At 23.5% G+C, this 25,725-nt stretch overlaps 1 protein-coding gene and 1 pseudogene across 1 annotated transcript; one reads left to right on the forward strand and one right to left on the reverse strand.

Annotated features, from left to right (window-relative positions):
- Positions 1 to 22,358: 22,358 nt before the first annotated feature.
- On the forward strand, positions 22,359 to 24,102 carry SAPIO_CDS8750 (uncharacterized protein; the record flags this gene model as incomplete). The annotated part of the gene is made up of 3 exons (XM_016790323.1): positions 22,359 to 23,595; positions 23,651 to 23,924; positions 23,991 to 24,102. 3 exons carry the CDS (start codon positions 22,359 to 22,361, stop codon positions 24,100 to 24,102), a joined length of 1,623 nt encoding a protein of 540 aa, XP_016640040.1.
- A 73-nt stretch (positions 24,103 to 24,175) lies between these two features.
- On the reverse strand, positions 24,176 to 24,442 carry SAPIO_CDS8751 (annotated as a pseudogene; the record flags this gene model as incomplete).
- Between the last annotated feature and the right edge of the window lie 1,283 nt (positions 24,443 to 25,725).

The following is a 25,725-nucleotide window of genomic DNA, read 5'->3' on the forward strand; positions in this document are numbered from 1 at the left end:
TTAAAATAAGAATATAAAAAGTAATTAGATTATAATAATATTATTATAATCTAATTACTTTTTATAAAGCTAGATCTAAGTACTAATATAAAGATAGGTAATATAAATTTAATATTAACTATCTAACTAAGTAAAAGTAAGCTTATAGAAGATATAATAGTAATAATAAGAGCTTATATTCTAAGTAAAGAGTAAACTAAAGATATAAAGGATAATATATATAGCTCTAGCCTTATTAATAGAAAAGTAGCTATAATTTAAGGAAATAATATTAAAGTTTATTTATTAAATATAATATTATCTAGTCTATAACTTATTTTTAATAAAATTAGATTTAATATAATTAATTTTAGAAAAGAAATTATAAGTATAAAATAATTTATTTAGTTAATTAATAAGGGAAATAAAGCTTTAAATATATAAAGTAAAGATTTAAAGAAAATTAAGGAGGTTATAAATATTAAGAAGATAAGTATTAATATTAATAAAGATAATAGCTTTTTAAATCTTTTTAGAGATTTTATAGTAAACTTTTTTAAAACTAATATATTTAAAAATAGTAAGATAATATTAGATCTTATAGGGATTATTATTTTGAATTTAAGAAGTAAAGTAGAATTAGATTAAAGAATAGGAGTAGGGGTAAAAAATAAGAAGAAGTAAAATATATATTAGATTCTATATAATAGTAATAGTATTAAAATAAAGCTATAATTAAATAGTAAGGAGTATATCTACTTATTAATTAGGCTTTTTTAAAGGTATAGTTTAAATAATATTATTTATAAAATTCTATAAGAGAGAATAGATTTACTTTAAAAGGTTCTAATTAGTAAGTACTTTTATTTTAAACTTATAATAATCTCTAATAGTTTATTAAACTATAATATTAGATTAAAATATTAAAACTTACTAGTAAGTTCTAAAAAGCTTTTTAGGAATCTAATAAATAAAAGGTTAGTATAGCTTAATTAGTAGAGAAATAAAGATTTAAATCTTATAATATATCTTCTTATTAGTAGAGTAAAGTAAGTAGATTTAATTAGTATTTATAGGGAGATAAAGACTTTAGGGAAATTAATAGTAATTAATAATATAGTAAAAATAGGGCTTTATTCTAAAACTTATAGGCTATTTAATCTTAAGGTTATAGGTAATAGGTAAGTTACTTTTAATAAAGTAAAGCTAAGAGGTAATCTTAGCTAAAAATAGGATTATAGATATCTTATAATAAGTTAGTTAGTTTTAATAGGAGGATATTATTAAAGGATTAGAGATAGGAATATATAATATCTTAGAAGGGAAATAGTTATTATTATAAAATAAAAGAAGAGGATATATATAAAAAGAAAAATTTTTTTAAAAGGAATAGTATAATATAGTAAAATATTTATAGTTAATAAGTAACTTAATTAAGCTCTATAATAAAGGGCTAATTTAAATAATAGAGAATATATATACTATTTAATTAGAGACTAATTAGAGGCTATAGGGGAATAGAATAGTAAATAAGGAGATAAAAATTTCTAATATAATAATTACTTTAATAATAGCTAATAAAGAATTTATATAATTATATATTAATAAAGTAAAATAATATTATTAATATAATATTTTAATATATAAGGAAATAATTAGAGGAAATAAAGAGTATAGTATTATTAAAGTTAAAATTAAAGTTTATCTATAGAGACTAATAAATAGCTTTAAAGGGATAATTATAAGGTATAAGTAAGAGTATATTATAGTATAAAACTTACTATTAGGATAACTTAGCTATAGAGTCTAGTTAGATTGTAGTTAGAGAAAAAGGGGCTCCTGTAATATATAAAGGAATCTAGGAAGTAAGTTAAAGTTTATTTACTTAATTAACTTTTAGTTAAAGTATAATTTTTAATAATACTAGCCTTTCCTTAAGTTATATATAGTATATCTTTATAATAGGACTTTTATAATTTTATAATAATTAATTATTTTAATTAAAAAGTTACTTATATAATATTATTAAAAAACTATATATAGCTAAAATTAAATAATAATATTAGAAAGTTTATATAAAACTATAAATTATATAGAAGAAAAATAATATAATAAAATATATAGAAAGAGCTTTTTAAGCTACTTCTTATATTAGACTACCTATAAGCTAAGATATTAATAGACTTTATTATTAACCTGCTTCTAAGTAGATATTAGAATATAATAAATATCCTTATAATAACTAACTAGCTAAGTAAAAATATAATCTTTAAACTAATATCTAAAATAATAGCTTTAGTAATAGTAGAGATATTAATATAGTATTTTATCTATTACTATAAGCTATTAAAAGTAATAATATTAAATTAAAATATTTAGTTTATTAATAATATATAAAAATAAATAAGTTAATTATTATATATTACTTAATAGCTATTAATAACCTATTACTTGAAAATAAAAAAAATAATAAAATAGATAAACTAAGTTTTAGAAAGCTATCTTTAAATATATACTATTTACTTCTAAAAAACTAGAATAACTTATTACTAATTATAATATTTATAATTAATAACTAGCTTATTATCTTAACTAAGATAAGCTTATTTTTTATAATATATAGTTATAATATATTTTTAATTAATATCTAGATTAATAATCTATTAAAAAAAATAGCTTATTTATAAGAATATATAAAAAAGCTCTTATTATTAGATAAAAAGAATATTTAAAAAGTTATTTAAGCTATAATAACTATAACTTAAAAAAAATAAAAATAGTATATAAATATATAAAGATAATCTATTAATTAATTTTAAATTAAAGATAAAGTCTAGCTATATATAAAGAATTTTATAATAGAATAACTTACTAAAAAGCTTAATTAGTTAAATAAAGAATATATAATTATAAAAGTTATTAAAATATATATAATTAAGCTTAATATATTATTAAAAGTCTAGAGCTTAGTTTTCTATATTAACTTTATATACTATACTACCTTTAACCTACTTCTAAGCTAATATTAAGATAATATTATATTATTAGTAATAGTTAATAAAGAAATAAAGTAGGAAATAAAAGAAATCCTTAATATATATAAATATTATAGGAAGAGATAAATAAAAGTTAAATAGAAAAGGTTTATTAAGCTTATATAAAAACCTTCAAAAGAAATATTAGATATAAAAATACTAGATAATTATAAGAAATATTATAAGCTAGTAGATATTAGCTAGTTACTATATATATATATATATATATATATTTATATATAAGTAAGTATATATATTAGAAAGGAGAAGAAAGAGGTAATATAATAGACTATATTATTAAGAAGCTTTAGTAGATACTTAAGCTAACTAATTCTTACTAAGTATTACCTCTAGTAACTTATTTTTAATAAAAGACTTTTCTTTAACTAGATTCTAATTATACTTTATTTTCTTCTTTTTTTTTCTCCCTAATTAAAACCTTTCTATATAATAAGTTTTTATTAAGTAGTACTATTTAATTAAACCTTTATATTTTACTATTTCTTCTTTAAGTAGTTTTCTAGATATTAATCTTTAATAAAAGTAATTATATCTTTATTATATCTATATAAACTAATATTATTAAAATTATATTAACTAACTATATAATTATAATATTTATATTTATTATTATAATACTAGTTAATATTATAATTTTATATAGTTTATTATAATAAAAGCTTAATATTTTTATTATATTAAATAATAAGTAATTATAATATTTAGATAATAATAGTAAGTATATAATTTCCTATTTAAAATTATTAGAATATAAAAAAATTTTTAAATTTTAAAAGATATTAACTTTATTTTTTAATATAATTTTCTTCTTCTTTTTCTTTAATTATATTTTATTAATAATCTTCTACTTATTTAAAAATATTATAATATATATTTTTAATAATATTATAAATTTTCTTATTATTTTTATTACTTTTACTACCCCTCTCTCTTTTACTAGCTTCTCTACTACTAAGTTTATAGCTTTTATTATTTATATTACTATATAATTATTTAATTAAGTAAGTTTTTTTTATAAAGTTTATTTTTAATATTTTCTTTAAATTTATTATAAAAGTAAATTATTAGAAATTTCTTTTTTAATTAAAATAAATAGTAATTTATTTGAACTTAGTTATATACTTAATAATAGATCTTTTCTAGTTTAACTTCTTAAGTTATTAGATTATAGCTTATTATTTATCTAGCTTTCTAAAAGCTCCCTTAAGAGCTTTTTTAAATATTTTATAATTATTAAAGATCTTAATAATTTTAGCTCTTTATCTAATTTTATTATTTTCTAAATAATCTTAAAAAGTTAATTTAAATTAAGTAAATATATTACCTATAAGGTATTAAGTTATAATAGTAATTTTATTAGTTTTAATTTAAAATTAGTTTTTATAATATTATAAAAAAGTCTTTATCTAAATTAAAAACTTTTATAACTTCTACTAATTTTTTCTATACTTTTTAAATATAGTAATCTTAAGTTTAAGTACTATAAATATAATAAATATAGAAAAAGTATTTCCTCTTCTAATTATAATATTAGTATTTAATTACTAGATTATTTATTTTAGCTAGATAATTTACTATTTAATTTAAATATTAATATCTTATTATTAAATAATAAAACTTTTAATATTTTTTAATTTATTTTATTATTAGCTTATAATATTATAGATTTCTTTAATATCTTTTCTATATTTATTTTTATTATTAAAATTATTATTAATTTTATTATTTATTATTAGATTATAGCTTATTATTTATCTAGCTTTCTAAAAGCTCCCTTAAGAGCTTTTTTAAATATTTTATAATTATTAAAGATCTTAATAATTTTAGCTCTTTATCTAATTTTATTATTTTCTAAATAATCTTAAAAAGTTAATTTAAATTAAGTAAATATATTACCTATAAGGTATTAAGTTATAATAGTAATTTTATTAGTTTTAATTTAAAATTAGTTTTTATAATATTATAAAAAAGTCTTTATCTAAATTAAAAACTTTTATAACTTCTACTAATTTTTTCTATACTTTTTAAATATAGTAATCTTAAGTTTAAGTACTATAAATATAATAAATATAGAAAAAGTATTTCCTCTTCTAATTATAATATTAGTATTTAATTACTAGATTATTTATTTTAGCTAGATAATTTACTATTTAATTTAAATATTAATATCTTATTATTAAATAATAAAACTTTTAATATTTTTTAATTTATTTTATTATTAGCTTATAATATTATAGATTTCTTTAATATCTTTTCTATATTTATTTTTATTATTAAAATTATTATTAATTTTTATAATAGATCTAGTTATCTTATATATCTTAACTTTATTATCTAATTTAAAAAAGGTTTTTTCCTTTATTAATATTATAGGGTATAGAGTATTTTTATTAGTATATCTTTATAAGTAGAAGAAATAGTAAAATTATTTAATAAAAAAGAAAAGAAGAAATTAGATTATAAAAGTTGTAGATAAGCTCTTTTTATCTATTATAGTAGAACCTATAGGAACCTATACTTATATATTATAGATATTATTTACTTATAAGTAATACTATACTTAAATAACTAAAGTAAAAGCTAGTTCTAGTTATTAGTAGCTATAGCTATTAAGTAATAAAGCTACTACTATATTAATAGCTACTATCTTTAGGAAAGAAAAGTATCTTTAGCTAGTACTAAGTACTAGCCCTTTATTTTTATAAAATATAGCTTCTTTATATAAGTCTCTTCTCCTTTTTTCTAAATATAAAATAGCTAGCTATAGCCCTAAATAAGGTAAATAGCTAGAAATTAAAGCTATTTTTAGTAACTTAATTTATTCTATTTAGTTTATCTATTAATTATATTTTTTACTTTTAAATTATTTATATTTATAATAAATAAATACTTTCTTCTTTTATTAATTATATACTTAATCTAACTTTAGAATTTTTTATATTAATATTTTTAGTAGCTATTTTAACTTTTTCTTTCTTTTTTCTTTTCTTTTTTTTTAAATTAGAATTTTAAAGCTTAAATAAAATAAACTTATTATACCTAATTTTCCTTATCTCCTAAGTTTAGCTCTTAAAAATAGCTATAATATACTTTACTAGTAATTCCCTATATTAACTATATTATTATTATCTTAAAGTAAGTTTAAATTTTAATACTTTATATTTTACTTATTATATTTATTATTTTTAATATTATTTACTCTTTTTAAAAATAAGTTTTTTTACTTTCTCTTACTTACTTTTATTATTATTTCTAAATTAGTTAGTAAATATAGCTTTTTAGTTAAGCTTATAATTATATTACTTTCTTCTATATTACTCTTTACTATTATTACTATTATCTTACCCCCCCTCTCTATTAGAAGTAAGCTATTTTCCCCCTTTTTTATTAACTTAACTATTCCCCTTCTAAATAGTCTCCTAGATATTAATTTCTAATAAAAATAACTATACTTCTACTATATCTATATAGACTAATATTATTAAGATTATATTAGCTAGCTATATAGTTATAATACTTATATCTATTATTATAATACTAGCTAGTATTATAATTTTATATAACTTACTATAGTAAAGGCCTAATATTTCTATTATATTAAGTAGTAAGTAGCTATAATATTTAGATAATAATAGTAAATATATAACTTCCTACTTAGAGTTATTAAAATATAAAGAAACTTCTAGACTTTAGAAAATATTAGCTTAGTTTTCTAATATAGCTTTCTTCCTTTCTTTTTTTAATTATATTTTAATTAATAATCTTTTATTTATTTAAAGGTATTATAATATATACTTTTAATAATATTATTATTTTCCCTACTATTATTATTATTTTTACTACTCCCTTCTTTTCTACTAACTTAATTATTATTAAGTTTATAGCTTTTACTATTTAAATTACTACTCTTAAAAATAAAGCTATTAATAATCTTATAGATAAAGATAACTTTAATAATAAATAAGTTTAATATATTTAATAATATTAGTTTTTATTTTTATCTTATATTTTTATAGCTAGTTTTCTTTTCTTTTTTATTTTAAAATAAATAAAATTAAGTTTAATAGAACTATTATTATTATTAATATATTCTTATTCTTTTATATTTATATACTTTTCTTATCCTTTATAAGCTATTTTTAAATTATTATTAATATTAACTAGTCTATATATTACTTTAAATAAGTTAAATATTTCTATTCCTATAAACTTACTTAATAGTTTTTATATAAATATATTATAACTTTTCTATTATATAAAAACTTTTTAGTAAAAGCTATATTTAATTTTCTTAATATAAATATAATAGATTTTATTAATTATCTACTTATTATTATTATTAACTTAGATAGCTAATAGCTAGAAATCTATTTATATTTAGCTAAATATAAAGTCCTTATATATTTAATAAAAGAAGTTAATATAAAACTAATTTTTCTTTTTACTAAATAAGCTAGATAGCTTAATAATATATAAAGTAAAAATATAGGAAATAATAAATTTTAAATAAAAGAAGTCTAGCTTTTTCTTTAGTTATATAATATTATAATTATATAAGTTTAACTATACTTTATTATTTACTTTAAATCTTTTAGTAAAAGCTCTTCTCTTATTTATAAAAGCTTTTTAAACCTAATTAGTAGATATTATAATTATTTAATAAAGCTTAGTAATTTCTTAGAGTTTTTAAATAAAGTCCTTTATATATTCTTTAAGTAAATACTAAAATACTTATTCTACTAAAATATCTTCTATAATAAATAAAATAAAAAGTAGCTTATATTTATATATTATATAAAATAAAGATATCTTAATAGATAAACTAATATAGCTATTTATTATTATCTATATTATAAAATACTATTAGTTTTAATTATCTTAATTATAATAAATATAAATTTAAAAAAAAGCTTAAATTTCTTAATTTATATATTTAAAGCTCTTATCTATTTAAAAGTAATATATTATATTTAACTATTATTTAATAAAAAAAAGCTTATATAAGTAATATTAAAAGTAGTTTACTTATATTTCCCTCTAGTTATTTATAATAATTTATAGTTATTAATAATATTATATTTAATATTATAGGAAATATTTTATATATATTTTAATATCTATAATAGTAATTAGCTCTAAAACTATTTCCTTAGAGAGCTTATCTTTAATAATTTAGAGGTAATAATTTTTATTTACTAAAAAGAAGTTTATAATAAAGTCTATTTAGATTTACTAGTAAAATTAATTTAAGATTAATAAAGACTTTAAAAAACTATATTTTCTATTTTTTTAGATTTTAAAATACTTATAGATATTATAATTTTTAAGAAATTAGTAAATATATTAATAAAAAAATAGTTAATAGAAGTCTTATAAGATTATAATAATTATATTTTTATATTTAAAGTATTTAATAATATTTATATTATAGATTTATTAGATAATCTATTTTTAAAGCTAATTTAACTTCTTTATTTCTAATAATATATTTTAAGTTTTTATAAAAGTTATTAAAAATATATTTAATATCTATAACTTATCTTTAAAATATAACTAACTTTAAAAGTTAATTTAGTATTTATTAATTTATATCTTAAATTAAAATTTAAAATCTAAAAAGTAAGTATTTTATTTTATATTATAAAAAACTTCTTAATAAAATTAATTTTAAGGAGTAGTCTATTTTTATAAACTTTATAATATTAAATTATTAAAAATAAAAGAAATAAATATATTAATAATAATATTAATAATATAGCTTAGTACTTTTTCTAAGATTAATTATATTTTTTATATATCTTATTTTTTTATAATAATTAATCTTATTTTAATAAGATAATATATTTAAAATAATAATATCTTTTTTAAGTTAATATTATAAAAAATATTACTAGAAAAGACTAGGAATAGACTTAAAGGTAAGTTTTATAATTACTAAAGAATATTATAAAAAATATTATAAGAAAGTTTACTAAGAACTTTAAACTAACTATAATTAAACTAAAAGTATTATTAGCTTTAGAGAAAAAAATAATAAAAGCAATTAGCCTAGTTAAGAATTAAGAGTAAAGTAATTAAATAACTTAAGAGTAGGCTATAGATAGCTAAAAAAAATAAAGAAGCTTTTTAGAAATAAAAAAGAAAGCTTAAAAATAATCTAAGTTTATTTTTTAAACTAAAGTTATTACTAATAATTTTATAATTAAAATTTATTACTTCTATATTTAGATTTTAAATAACTTTTTAACTTATAATTATAAGGAAAAGCTTATTTTTATCTAAGTTTTCTTATTATTTATAAGTAATATTATTATAATTTTTTATTTTCTATTTTAATAAAGATATTTTTTATTATAAAAATAATTAATATATATATTACTTAAAAGATTATTATTTTTAATATTATTTAAGATTTTTAATTTATAAAATTTATATCTATTATAAGAAATACTTCTACCTTTTAGAGAAGATATTAGGGTTATAAAAGGTTCTAGGAATTAAAAGAATAATAGTTATAAAACTATTAGAATTTTAAGGAAATAAAGAAGTTAAAAGTAAAAATAATTATATGAAAATAGTTATTATATTAGAATTATGTGTAAGGAAGTCCTTATTCTTCTATTTTATTTCCTAGAAAAAGAGGGAGGAATCTAGGTCTATATATAATTATCTTTCTTCTTCCTTCAGGTCGAAAAGTGACCTAGTTACTTCTCATATGCCTTCCGCCTTCCTAGTTTTAGTTTCTTAGAATTCTAAAAGTTATTTCTAGAACCTATTTTCCAGTCCTGGAAGCCCGGAAACCCGGAAACTTATTTTTAACTTTTCAGGTTCCAGAAGTCTAGAAACTTAAGCTTTTCGTATTCCGGAGGTCTAGAAACTTAAGCTTTTCGTATCCCGGAAGTCCAGAAACTTATTTTTTAGCTTTTCGTATTCCAGAAGTCTAGAAACTTCTTCAGGTTCTGTACTAGTTTCTTAGTTCCAGGCTGGTTTCTTGGTTCCAGGCTGGTTTCTTGGTTCTAGGCTGGTTTCTTGGTTCCAGGCTGGTTTCTTGGTTGTAGGCTGGTTTCCTTTTTAATAGAAAAATAGTTTTTTAATAAGTTAATTAATTTTTTATTTAAATATAATAACAGAAGACTTCTATTCCTCTATAGACCTACTCTTATCTTAGAAGCCTATATAATACTTCTCTAATAGATTAATAAGCTTAAATAAGCCTAACCTATTAGAAAACTACTTACTCTAGACCTTAGCTAACTTATCTTATATAAAACTCTAAAATATTATATAGAAAAGTTAAAGAAGAGTACTATTTAAAATAAAGTTCTTAATTAATACTAAGCTATTAAAAATAGAAATAAAACTCTTCTAAGTAATATATCTAAAAAACTTAAAGTTTAATAAATTTTATTTAAAATTAATATAAAATTTTAAAAACTATAAAGATAATATACTACTATATTTCTAAATATTATATTAGAAACCCTCCTTATTTTTATTAAGTATAACTATTAATTCTTTAAGCTATAATAGTAAAAAATATATTAAGTACTTAATAATTTTAAATAAAAAAAAATAGATTTTAAATAAACTTTATAAAAAATAATATAATTTTAAGTTTTATTTTAGTAAAGTATTATTAATTAAAAATAATAAAGTTATTATTTAAGATTTCTTTTAATAATTTAATAGAAAATTATAAAAAGAACTTAAGAAAAAATATAGAAATTTAAAATTATTAAAAAGCTTTTATTAAAATAGACTATTAATAAGCTTTTATATTTTATAAATAAAAATATAAAAACTAAAAGAGAAAGTAAAATAAAGTTTATAGTTAAAATAAGAAATATTATTAAAACTTTAACTAATTTAAAAATAAAAATTATTTTAAAAAGTTATAAAACTAATCTAAAAATTAAAATTAAAATATTAAATAACTTTAATATTAATCTTCCTCTTTAAAACCTAAAAAATATATCCTATATTAAAGTAAATATTATTATATAGACTCTAGCTAAATTTAGAGCTAATAAAATATTAGTATATTAAAAGGTAAAGTATATTATTTTAATTATAGTAAGATAAACTATCTTAAATATAAATTAAATTAAAGATATTTCTTTTAATAAATATTATATTAAAAAACTTAATACTAATTATAAATTAAAAAAAATCTTTAAAAAAACTTTAAAAACTATTTATATTTTTTTAATAAAGTTTTTATATATCTTTATTATTATATTTAAATAAAAATTAATTTATTAAAAAGAAAACTATTCTTCTATTTCTTTATTAAAAGAAACCAACTTAGGAGAAACTAGCCTAGAACTAAGAAACCAGCCTAAAACTAAGAAGCCAGCCTAGACCCAAGAAACCAGCCTGGAACTAAGAAACCAGCCTGGAACTAAGAAACTAGCCTAAAACTAAGAAACTAGCCTAGAACTAAGAAACTAGTATGAAATATAAAGAAGTTTCTAGACTCCTGGAATATGAAGAAGTTTCTAGACTCCTAGAATACAAAGAAGTTTCCGGACTTCTAGAATACGAAAAAGTTTCCGGACTTCTAGAATATAAAGAAGTTCCTAGACTTCTAAAACTTAAAAAGTTAAAAATAAGTTTCCGGGTTTCCGGAAACCGGAAAACTAAAAATAAGCTTCTAGGCTTCTAGGACTAAAAAATAAGTTCTAGAAATAACTTTCAGAATTCCGAAAAACTAAAACTATTACAGCTTTCGACACACTACCTTACTATTAGATATAAGCAATAGCTTGCGACTATAGAAGTGAGGGAGCATAGCTTACTCACTTCGAAGGTAATATCTATCAATAGATTACTTACAAGGCTAGTAATCACTCACACACTAAATATATCACCACTAGCAGGATTGCACACTAGATTTCTTAATTAAATAAGTAAACTATTAAGAAAGTAAGATTATTTTTCTTCTTCTTAGTAAGTAAGTATAAAAGTACTTACTCTTATATATTATAGTATAAAGTTACTATCTAGCTTACAATTACATACTACCTAAGGCAGCATAATAGCAATACCTAACAGTACTATACCTTATATATAAAATAGCTAATATCCTTATTAGCTTACTTACTTATTTTTTATAAAAAAATATATATATAATTAAAAGTAAGATAGTTATTACTTATATTTCTATCTCTTTATTAATTATCTTCTACCCTAATCTTAAATACTTATCTATCTATACCCTAGCTACCTTTATCCCTTAATTATTAAAAAGCTATTTCCATATAGCCTACCTTATAGCTAGACTCAAACCCTCAGGGGTAGTATACTACCTTTTAGTAGGGGTCCTTAATACTAGGCTAGCTAGTTACAGGATAGCAGGTATTGCTCACTCTATAGCATATATATTATTAATCGATTACAATTTAGACTATAAGGCTTGCTACTCTAATTTAAGCTTAGTAATCTACTACTCTAATTACTTAAAGTATATATTAAAGTAGTCCCTAAGGCTAGTAACCTTACTATTAGCTAGTAACTACTTTCTAGCCTTAATTAACTTAATATATTTATTAATCTTTTAAAATACCTTAGCTAGTAGTTTATTATTAGCTAGTAAGTACTCCCTAGCTTTAATTAACTTAATATATTTATTAATCTTCTAAAGTACTTTAGCTAGTAGCTTACTATTATTATTATATTTACTATTATTATTATATTTATTATTATTATTATAGTTATTATTATAGTTTTATTTACTATTATTATCTTATTTACTATTATTATTATATTTACTATTATTATTATAGTTATTATTACTTATATTATTAGTAACTTGCTTATAGCTTATCTTAATTATACTTATATCTTTATTAATATCTATAGTAATATTAGTATTATTATTATCAGCTTACTTAATAACTTTATCCTTAACTTTACTAAGGAAGTAAGCTAAGTACTTTATTCCTAATTTCTTAATCTTATTATTTATAAAGTTAGTTAGCTTATATATAATATATATAGTATATAAAATAAAAATAATTTTCTTAGCTAGTAAGATATTATACTAATTAGCCTTCTTATTACTTTTCTAAATAATTACTTTATCTAATACTTAATTAACTTCTTAATATATAGTATAGCTTACTTAGCTAATAGTAGCTATCTATTTTTTATAGATATTATTAATTATTTTAAGTACTATTTTATATTTAGCTTTATAACCTTTATTATTATAAACTTAATAAATATATATTATTATACTAGCTTTACTAATATATTTCTTTCTAGCTTAATAATACTAACCTAATATCTTCTTAGCTATTATTAGCTAGATTATTATTTAACCTACTTATAATATATTAGGGTTATAAAAGGTTCTAGGAATTAAAAGAATAATAGTTATAAAACTATTAGAATTTTAAGGAAATAAAGGAGTTAAAAGTGAAAATAATTGTATGAAAACAGTTATTGTATTAGAATTGTGTGTAAGGAAGTCCTTGTTCTCTTTCTTTTTCCTGGAAAGAGAGGGAGGAATCTAGGTCTATATATAATTATCTTTCTTCCTTCTTCAGGTCGAAAAGTAACTTAGTTACTTTTTCACATGCCTTCCGCCTTCCTAGTTTTAGTTTCTCGGAATTCCGAGAGTTATTTCTAGAACCTGTTTTTCAGTCCCGGAAGCCCGGAAGCTTATTTTTAGTTTTCCGGTTTCCGGAAACCCGGAAACTTATTTTTAACTTTTCGGGTTCCGGAATCGGGTTCCGGAAGTCCAGAAACTTATTTTTGGCTTTTCGTATTCCAGAAGTCTAGAAACTTCTTTGGGTTCTGTACTGGTTTCTTAGTTCTAGGCTGGTTTCTTGGTTCCAGGCTGGTTTCTTGGTCCCAGGCTGGTTTCTTGATTCCAGGCTGGTTTCTTTTTTAATAAAGAAATAGAATAATAGTTTTCTTTTTAATAAGTTAATTTTTATTTAAATATAATAACAATTTATAAATAGATAGCTAAATAGAGAAGATAAACTAAATTTTAGTTAATTATTTAAGGAAAATATATATAGATAAATCTACCTATTAGGTTAGAGTATTAGCTAAAGTAGAGTTTATATATAATAATTTCTTAAATTAGACTATTAAAATATCCCCTTTTAAAATATTATATAAATACTATTTATATTATATTAAACTAGTAATCTAATTAAAATAGATATAAATTAAAAAAATAAAAAAGAAAATAAAATATCTTTAAAAGATATAAAGATAGATAATAAAATAATAAAAGTTTACTATAAAAAACTAATAATAATATTATAATAAATATTAAATAGATATAGAATTTAAGCTTAAATAATATATTATATTATTAATATAAAATTTCCCTTTTAAAATAGTAAAGAAAAAGTTTATATTAATATATATTTATATACTAATCTTTAAAAAGATAAATAGAAATATATATTATATTTATCTACTAGAGAAATACTAAAGATTATATAATATATTCTATATATTACTTTTAAAGTTTTAAAAGGACTAAGAGAAAATAGATTTAACTTATAAATTATTAAACTTAGAAGATAACTTAGAGAAATAAAAAGTTAAAGAAGTTATAGATTACTAAGATAAAAATAATAACTATTTTTATTTAGTAAAGTAGATAAAATTCCTTATAAAGTAAAGTAGCTAGGAACCTATAAATAGGCTAGAGAATACCTAGTAAGCTATTACTAAATATAAAAAAAAAGTAAAGGCTATAGTATAAAAGAATAAGTAATATATAATATTCTATTAGATTATTAAAGATAAGTATTACTTTTATATAAATACTTTTAACTTAAACTATATATATATATTTAAAACTCTAATCTAAATCTTATAAAATTTTATATAGATTTAAAAACTTTTAAATTTATTTTTTTATAAAATATTACTTAAATACTAAATTTTATACTACCTTTAATAACTTTTAACCCTTATAGCTACTCTTACCTTTCTCTATATTTAATAAAAACTAGATATTACTACCTTTATTATAATAGTACTTATAAGAGAACTAAGTATTAGAGCTTACTTTACCTATACCCTAAATAATACTAAGTAGATAAGTTTAATAAACTATTAAAAAAGAACTATTATAATAAGAATAGAGTTAAAAAGTAAGTAAAATAAAAAGGATTTTACTATTAGAACTAGAATTACTATAAATATATATAGCCTAACTAGAAAAATATTTTAAGGGGTATAGGATAGTAAGTTAAGAAGTTATATTTATAAGATAATAAGAAATTTACTTAGCTAATATATTAAGATTAGTAGAAGAAAAAGTATTTAGTAAGCTTAATATAGTTATAAGCTAAGTAGTAATAACTAAAAGATTAATAAAAACTATAAAAGTAATAGTAGTCTCTACTTATATATTTAAATTAGTAGGAAATAAGAAAATTAAAATAATATTACTTACTAGAAAAAATAGTTAATAAACTAGAGATAATATAAAGATATTAATATTAATATAGGCTTAAGTAATTATAATATTAAAGGCCTACTAAGCTTCCTCTTAAATTAATAAAAGATAAATAAATAAAATACTTATATATATATTTAAAGTAGAAAATAGAATATCTAGAATCTAAGTAAAAGTAGTAGGGTATATTATAGCCTTATTAAAAGAACTTAATAGAATATTAGATAAAAAAATAGCTAGAGTTTATTTAGTAATAAATAGAACTAGTATATAAAGATATATATATATACTAGTTTAGAATATAGGGAGAGTACTAGCTATAATAGGGGGTATAAGAAAAATATTATTATTATTATTATCTAAAAGAAATTTAATAAGCTTAAAAGTTATTAAAAAAGTAATAAGAATATATATTTCTTAAAAATAAAAGTCCTAGTAAATAAATATCTATATTTTATTTTAATAATAGATCTAATAAATATTAAAGCTAACTATCTAATCTATAATTATAGTCTCTAAATAACTAATAATAATATAATTTATAAACTTTTAAGATATATTAATTAAAGTATATAGAAGTAAAATATATTTAAAATAAATTAGTAAAATACTTTTTCTACTACTTTTAATATCTTTAAATATAAGCTTATAACCTTAATATTACTTAAAGAGTTTAACTTTATAGTTTATCTTAGTAAACTCTAAACTATAGCTTTATATATCTAGTATCTTTTAAGTTTAGGTTTAAATATTAGAGATTATAGGGTAACTATTAATAATACCCTACTTAATAGTTTATATTTAATAATTTAACTAATAAAAAACTTCTATTTAAACCTTTAAAAGCTAAACCTCTTTAATAAAGTAAAAATATAGTTATTTTTATATTAAAGTTATTATTAGAATTTATATATAAAAAATATTAATCTAAGTTATTAAGGAAACTAGGAGAAAAATACTTATAATATAGAATATAGTTAAAAAGATTAATAAATAGTAAATAATTTAATAGTCCTAGCAATCTTATTCTTCTATATTTTCTTTATAATAAATTAAAATTAATAGCTATATCTTAATTATATAATAAAAAAATACTTAAGACAATTAATTTTATAATATAATAAGAGTAGAGGTATCTTTATACTTAAATAGCTATAATAAGATAGTAAATAAGTTTAATTATATATTAGGTAACTATTTATAATAAACTCTTTATATTATTAAAGATCTATTACTATTTTAAAGATTAGTAAAGAATTAAAGAGGAGGTAAATAAAGAGGACTTATAACCTAATAGCCTTTATATTTAATTTAGTAAATAAAGTAGAACTTTAACCTTATTATTAAATAGATAATAAAGGAGTCCTTATAGATTAAAAGTATATAATAGAGATATAGCTTTAAACTAAGGCCTAGAGGTTAACTATGTTTAGGGTTAAAGGGAGAGCTAATATTAACTTATATTATATAAAGGAAGTAATATACCTTTTTAAAAAGCTTAGATATTATTATAATAATAGAAATTATAATAAATTAAAAGGGATAAAGATTATAATAGAAGAAAAAGAGTTTTATTACTAAAGAAATTATTAAAAATAAAATAAAATAATAAAGAGAAAATAAAAATATTTATAATTATAAAAAATATAATATTATTAATATATTTTCTATATATATAAATTTTCTATCTATTTTATAAAAGAAGGAATACCCTTTCTAACTTAATATTTTAAATAGCTTAATAACTAAAAAAAGATTTATAATCTTAATAAATAATCTAAAGATATAGAAATATACTTTAAAAAAATAATTTCTAATATAAAAATTCTTTTAGTAACTTACTATAAAGGATTTTAAAAGAGGAAATATATATATAACTATATATAGGGAAACTTAATATAGAGAAAGTTATTAAAGACTAGAGAAATCTAAATAAAGACCTTATATAGAGAATATTAAGAAGAATTCTTATAATATAAAATCTAGAAGAGTAGGTATTCTAATTAAATTAATAAAAGACTTAATTATAAAAGGAATATTATTAATAATAAATATTAAAGCTAGCTTTATATATAGCTTTTTAAGCTATCTTTATAATTATAAACTCCCTAGGAATAAATTAAAAGACTTATATTATATAATTTTTCCTTTAATAATTAGAAATAGGTTAAAAGGAGGTTTTTATAAAAAGAGAACTAGAATTTTCCTTAGACTATTTAGAAAATAAATAAAAATAAGTTTTTATAAAGTTTAAAAAGTAAAATTATTTTAGAAGTATTACTTTTTTTCCTAACTACTAGGATGGTAAGGGTTTTTTACTAAAGATATTAAAAGCTATTCTAAATAAACTAAAAATAAACTCTATAATAAAAACCTTTTAAATAAGAGATTATCTAAGGTTTTAAGAGAGTAATATTGTTATTATATTTAAATAAAAATTAACTTATTAAAAAGAAAACTATTATTCTATTTCTTTATTAAAAAAGAAACCAGCCTGGAACCAAGAAACCAGCCTAGAACTAAGAAACCAGTACAGAACCCAAAGAAGTTTCTAGACTTCTGGAATACGAAAAGCCAAAAATAAGTTTCTGGACTTCCGGAACCCGATTCCGGAACCCGAAAAGTTAAAAATAAGTTTCCGGGTTTCCGGAAACCGGAAAACTAAAAATAAGCTTCCGGGCTTCCGGGACTGAAAAACAGGTTCTAGAAATAACTCTCGGAATTCCGAGAAACTAAAACTAGGAAGGCGGAAGGCATGTGAAAAGTAACTAGGTCACTTTTCGACCTGAAGAAGGAAGAAAGATAATTATATATAGACCTAGATTCCTCTCTCTCTTTCCAGGAAAAAAAAAGAGAACAAGGACTTTCTTATACACAATTTTAATATAATAACTGTTTTTATATAATTATTTTCACTTTTAATTCTTTTATTCCCTTAAAATTCTAATAGTTTTATAATTATTATTCTTTTAATTTCTAGAACCTTTTATAATCTTAATAAATATAAGGAGTACTATAAGAGAGGACTTAGAATAGACTTAAAGGTAAATCTTATAATTACTAAAGAGTACTATAGGAAGTATTATAGGGAAGTTTAGTAAAGACTTTAAATTAATTATAATTAGACTAAAAGTATTATTAGCTTTAGAAGAAGAAGTAATAAAAGTAATTAGCTTAGCTAGGAGCTAGGGTAAGGTAATTATATAACCTAAAAATAGACTATAGATAGCTAAAGGAATAGTAAAGCTTTTAGGGAATAAAGAAGGAAGTTTAGGAATAATTAGAGTTTATTCTCTAAGCTAAAGTCTTACTAGTAATTCTATAATTAAAATCTATTACTTCTATGACTGGACTCTAAATAATCTCTTTGACTTGTAACTATGTAGAGAAGCCTATCTCTATCTAAGTTCTCTTATTACCTATAGGTAATACTTTTATATTTAATTATTTTATTACTTTTATTTTTTTATTTTTTATAATATATAAGTAAGCTATATTATTTTATCTTATTAGTAATTACTTATATATTAAATATATTATTATTAATAAGATTATATACTAGATTTTTTAATTAAATAAGTAAATTATTAAATAAGTAAATTATTAAAAAAGTAAATTTTTTATTTTTTTTTTAATAAGTAAATATAAGAAAACTTATTTTTATATATAATAATCTAAAGTTATTATCTAGCTTATAATTATATACTACTTAAATAATATAATAATAATATTTAATATATATCTTTTTAAAAATATTAAATTAAAATTTAATTATAATTTATATTTAATATATCTTTTAAATAATTTATTTTTTAATTAAAGATTTTATAAAATTTTATATTAAATTTAAATATATAAATATCTATTATTATTAATTTTATATTAAGTTTAAATATATAAATATCTATTATTATTAATTATATTAAAAAAATATAAAATAAAAAATTAAAATAAATTAAATTAAAATAATTAATATAATTATAAATAAATTTATTAATCTTTTTTTAAAAAAAAGTTTTTAATTTTTTTTTATTAATTTAAAATAGTAAATATTTATTATCTTATAAAAAAAACTTAACTACTTAATTTTAATTATAAATAACTTTATTAATTAACTAAAAAGTATATTAAAAAAATAATATAAAACTAAATCTAACAGTAAAATTAAAAAAAGTCTAATTATATAATAATATCTTTAAAAGTAGCTAGGTTCTACTATAATTAAGAGGGTTTTTAAGTAAATATAAGGAAGTAGTTTTAATTTATAGTATTAAAACTAATAGATCTTTTAATCTATTATACTAATTATTACTCCCTTATAATTATCTTATAATTATTCTAATACTATATAGGTCTACTAGATTAGAAAGTTCAAGCTAGGTATATATAATCGCCAGTTCGAAGCCCAGTCAACATAGAGGTGTTTTTCTTATATAGTATAGAGGTGTTCTTATATGAGAGGCCTAGAGGTTTCCTACATAATTATTGTAGGACATAGTATATATAACTATAATAATCCTTTATTAGGCTTACAAGGTACATCCTTAGGGGTTTACATCTACTAATTATATCTTAGCTAGCTCTATTAAAGCTTAGGACGAGCCTGCTTAGAGGAGGAAGAATTATAATAATATCTCTAGAAGTAACTAGGTTCTACTACAATTAAGAAGATTTTTAAGTAGATATAAGAAAGTAGTTCTAATATATAGTATTAGAACTAATAGATCTTTTAGTTTATTATATTAATTATTACTTTCTTATAATTATCTTATAAGCTAAGCTAATTTAAATAATTTTCTATTAAACTAATAATTTTTAAAAAGAAAAATATTATATTAATTAATATAATAATCTTAGTATTCTAAAAATAAGTAAAATATTATAAAGAATAAAACTTTTTTAATATTAAATATAGTAAAATAATTAGATAGAAGAAATAATATTTTTTTATTTTTTTTTAATATATTTAAAAAGAAAAAACTTATATAATATATCTTTTTTAAAATAAAATTTAAAAAAAATAGTAACTATAAATAAAAATATTTTTCCGAACTAATTCTTCTATAATTAATAAAATCATAATCGCTCCTTCTAGATATAAAAAAGGTCATAATATTCCTATACTATCTTTCCCGTCCTCAACTTCCAGAGGAAACAGGATGCTGCCAAGCGTGGTAGGCAATCCAGGTCTGGTATATACTAACTATCAACGAAGCCACCCCAAGTAGCACAGCAAGTATAACCCCAATCATTGTGGCCAGCAACATGTACCGGTTCGCGCTTCGCCTCTCGCAGACACGTTCCAGCCATCCCTGTGGGTGTGGGTTCTCCAGTTCACTGTGCAATTCCGATAGACGGTCTGCAAGAAAGTAGAATGGAACACTCTCTTCGCCTGGGTTCCGTATCGATCCATAGTCAAACCTGGCCATTTCGGGATCAAAGGTGCCGCTCTGAATCATTTTTGAGAGAAGTTGGTTAGATTTCTTGTCCGTCAGTGGGAATAATACACCTTGGAGGGATTCGAGAGTTTCTAGTGCGAGCTGGCGGGGAAGACCCCCTCTTTGCATGAAAGTGTCAGATTCTGCTTGCATGTCTTTCGGTCTGTTGCTTCTCTTCTTTCTAGAGGGATCAGTGCCAATAACTCACAGTCGTAGAGAATCTATAAGATTCGAATTCCTGGGTAAGCCTTTTGTCAGGACAAGTTGTTGTTTGAGGAACCCGGCGTGATGAAATATCTCAAGCACACGTTTCCGTCTGTCAAATTTGAGATGATCTCTCAGGTCGTTGGTTGGCCGTAAGCTCAGACCCAAGTATTTCTTGAGTTTAGTGCCCTTTAAGGTCGATTTGACGACATTGTGCTCAGGATTGTCAGGGAAGCCCAATGCAGGATGTGAGGTAGCGGGAAAGATATCCTGGACAAATTTGCTGAATGGCACGGAATCTTGCCATTCTAGTCGATGTGTCCCTTTTTCCAGCCTATGTGATAGGTAGTTCAAACCCGAGCAGTCCAGCATCAACATCACTTTCACAGCAGAGGCGATCATCGCGTTTAGTTCATTTAGCTGGGAGGCGTGACTAAAGTGACCGCTTTCCTGCATTGCTACTCTCAGTAGCTGTTTGCTGATGTCTGGCTCTGCCCTCAACTTGGAAATAGTGAAATGAAGACGAGGCTGTAGACGGTCCGGGAGTTCTATGCATCCTGTAGATATCAGGAGCTCCTGTCGGCAGTATTGGAAGTAAGGTTGAAGTCGATGTTCGCCAATCAGCCTTTTGAGGTTTTGCTCCTCTATCACTCCATCTTCGTTGTCATAGTCGTGGCATTCGAATCCTAGGACAGGGGTTGTCCAGTGAAGTTTAGAAACTGCACGAATGCAGGCTTCGATCTTCGCTCCAGTGTCTTCCCTCATGGTTGACCAATGTCAACATCTGTTTGTGTGCGTGGCGTTGTCACAGGATGTTGGAGTAAACTCAGCTTGTGTCAGTGAGAAGAAGAGGAGAAAATTTGGGGGAGGGTAGGTAACACCAGGTCGGCTGTTTTATTATTGCGAACCTCTATTTTGGCGAAAATCCCCCCAAATCCCTCTTTGCCCGATCGCCTCCTGCTCGACGTGGACGGCTGCTGGTTGAGCGAAGGCTTGCTGTGATGCGGGTCTGCTTAAGCGGGCTGTGTCCATCTAACATGCCGCCTTCGCTGCCAATGGATCGATCTGCATGGCTGACTCCAGGTGGCGTCCACTGAATCCAGGAGGCCTCGCCAGCTTTGGATTCACTGCCAGCGTGCTGGCAAGCCACAAGCGCTCGCTCAATGGCAGCGCACATATGTTGAAATCCTCCAGACATGACAGGAGCGAGTTTCTTCTCAAAAGCTCCCACCCTCCTCAGCAGACACCATGTCGTTCAAAACAGTGGCTCGAATTTGGACCGGCAGGAGATTGGAGAAGCTTCGAAAATGGCTCGCAAGTCAGACCACGATCCAAGAGAGAGGCTCTTACCCCCTTCAGGAGCAAAATAGTTCTGATAAGCAGACAGACGCCTGCGACGGAAAGAGCCAAGGCTCAACTCTGTCTGCTGCTAGCTATGATTCGGGTTACCATTCATTAACATTGATGCCGTCTATTCGAGAGAATAAAGAGGACAGCGAACCCACACCACCCGTCAGGAAGAAATTCAGAGTTTACGAGAAGGAAATTCCAGAGGCGGCACAGCTCCGCCTATACGATTGGAAGGTCTTGTTCACGCGGCAGCTCCGTGAGCTCTTGGACAATTACCATAGCCCAGGGGCGGACTTGTCCATGAAGCTGAAATATTTAGGTCCATCAGAAGCAGAGGCAAAGTTATACCTTATATTCCAATGCGATCACTGTGTGGTCAAACCCCTGAAAAAGTTTCTCGACCAACCGCATGTCAAGGTTCAGTTCCAGTCCCAGTTCGAATATCTTATCGTGTCGAGGGAGCCGAAGCGACTAGCTGCCTCTGGCTGCGTCAATGTCTATTCGCATATACCAAATCTTGAGGACAGAGATACGCTGTGCGGGACGCCGATCCTCGTCCGCAACCTGGATGGACCAGCCATGGCGACGATCGGAGGGGTTGTGCTGGTTACAACGGAGTCTCGGAAGTACCTCTGTTGCATGACAGCGGGACACGTTGTCACGAAGCTATTCTGCTCGGACCATCGGTCCTCAACTTGCCGGCATAAAGCAGCGAGCTCCTCCGTTGAGACGCGCATCGCAATTCAAGATGAAAATGGCGAGATAGACCTGAATCTGGACGACTTCGAAGCTGCTGATCTCGAGACTGCCAACCAAGAATGGAGCCACCTTGTCGGACATGTGGCTCATCTGCCTTCCGAGGCCTCACGTCAATCTACCAATCTGGACTGGGCATTGGTTGAACTGCTTCACATCAAATATTTACCGAATTTCGTTCAACTAACGTCGGCCTCCAAATTGCCCCTGCTGAGTATGGGAGTTCTCGCACCACACCTATCCAATCCGGTTGTTGTGGTGCTTACTAGCCGGCGCGGGAATCTAAACGGCTCTATCCGCAGACGAGGGACATCGTTCCTATCATCCGGGAGTGAGGCTTTCACCACAGTATATGATCTCATCCTTGACAGTGGTTTAAGTAAGGGGATGCCTACTAAAACTCAGTTATATCACCGCTAACTGAGGTTCGACAGGACTATCACCAGGTGACTCGGGATCTTGGGTGGTCGACTTTGTCACGGGACAAGTTTATGGGCATGTCATCGCCATTGACATATTCGGCGAAGCATATGTCGTGCCGCTCGATGCAACTTTGCAAGATATGAAGCAGAGACTCCCTGCTACTGAAATTACTTTACCCTCCGAAGCCGAATTTCAGGCTCTAAGCAATGCAACACTAGCAAATGGCATGTCAGAAGACAACTCACCCTCTGCCGACAGTGGAATGCAACAATTGGCCACGCAATCGTAAGTATTCCGGATATAGCGATGCCTGCAGAGCGTCAGATTGAATAACAGGTTGTAGATCGTCAGCGAAGCCTCACGTTCCGGGCATGGTGGCTCAAAATTTTGGCTCTCCCTCATCTTCGTTTATACCCAGCCGCTATTCTGCCTCGAGCTGCAGCAAGACGAACTGCTATTCTAACTCGAGGGCCAGCAACGCTAACTCCAGCGTATTTTCTAGCAGAGGTAGGCAATCTTTTGACTCTGCACGGCGCTCAAGCCAGAAGAGTGCCTCGCCGAACGTCTATACGACGTGTGGTAGGCATTCGGACCAGTTCCTCTTTGGCGGACCGTCGATAGGCGAGATGGCGCGTGCCATTTTCGGTCGCAACCAGCGCTAGAGAGACCATACCAGGAACCCTGAAGGCCGGTGTATCCGAAGACCGCGGCGTGAAGTCAGAGCGGGTATAGAAGTTGGGATCGCGGTAACAGAGAGCCGAGGCGAGGGGAATAATACTTTGAATGATGGCGAGACCTTTCATGGTGACGAGCTGTGTAGCTCTCCTCGAGAATTCAACGCACCCGTGGAGAGCACTTTGATATTTGACCATCCATCTAGGGTCTTGCAGATAAATCATGAATCCCGAAGTAGATGACTTGGCATTAATTTGTTTAAATAGATCTCAATTCTGAGGCTACTTCTATACTTGCGAACAACGATATTGGCTGTTTCACCAAATCTGTGTTCCATCTAACCCGCCGTCGGGGCCAGCAGTGCCGACTCGAGGGTCAAGGTTTAGGTTAGTGCGGCCAGTAAATGGTATTAAATAAACTCCGCAAACTCCTTTGAAAATGAATCAACTCTAATTTAAATGTTGGATTCTTCGTCGATGCGGTCCTCGATCGCCTGCGGTAGATCGCGTAGCATCCGCACTAAACGCCTGGACTCCTTTACTCCAGCTCCTACAGGCACAGGAATGCTCATAAACTTATGCGCAGGTGCGGCAGCGGGAGGCATGCCGTAATAGCTGTGGCCATAACATGCCTCCGTGGGTAATGTAGTCGGGTGCGGCTGCGGGCAGGGCAGTGGACGTGATAGTACTGCTGGCGGCGGCGACGGTTGCCGGCTGCCGGTTAGCAGTGGGGCTAGTGGGAGTGGAGTTGGCTGGCGGTGCCGTCTTGGCCTTCTTCGCCGGCCTGGCAGTGGAGGTCGTAGGGCAATCTACGGAAGGACATAGCGACAAGAGGACTTTATTTTTTTCTCAAGTGCTATAGCCACCCAACCCGTTTAAATCCAGCCCCATTTACCTAAGTACTTATATTTTAAATAGATTTTACTTTATTATTAAAAACTATTAATCTTCTAATAAAGCTTTTATAATAATTTAAAAAAGTTTTTTTTTATATTTTAATTAAAACTATCTTTAATTAAAATAATATTAATTATAAAAATATTATATTATTAATTTAATAAGATTAATAACTTATATATAAAAATAAAATAAAAAAAAGTTAATTAAATTATTTATAGCTTTTACTAATAAAAACTATTAACTTTAAATTAAAGTTTAAATAAATTTAATATTATTATTTTTAATTTAATAAATTTATTAATTTTATCTTTAATATAATTAATTATATATATATTAACTTTTTATAATTTTTTTAAATATTAACTAAATATATTAAATATAAATAATTTTAATTAAATAATAAATATTATTATTTTTATTTAAAATTTTAATTATATTTTATTTTTTTATTATATTATTAAATTTTTATATAAATTAATTAAATTTAAAATTATTTAACTTAAAAAAAGTTT

This window comes from Scedosporium apiospermum (genome assembly GCF_000732125.1).
Source record: "Scedosporium apiospermum strain IHEM 14462 chromosome Unknown SEQ_SAPIO_0128, whole genome shotgun sequence".
NCBI lineage: Eukaryota > Fungi > Ascomycota > Sordariomycetes > Microascales > Microascaceae > Scedosporium > Scedosporium apiospermum.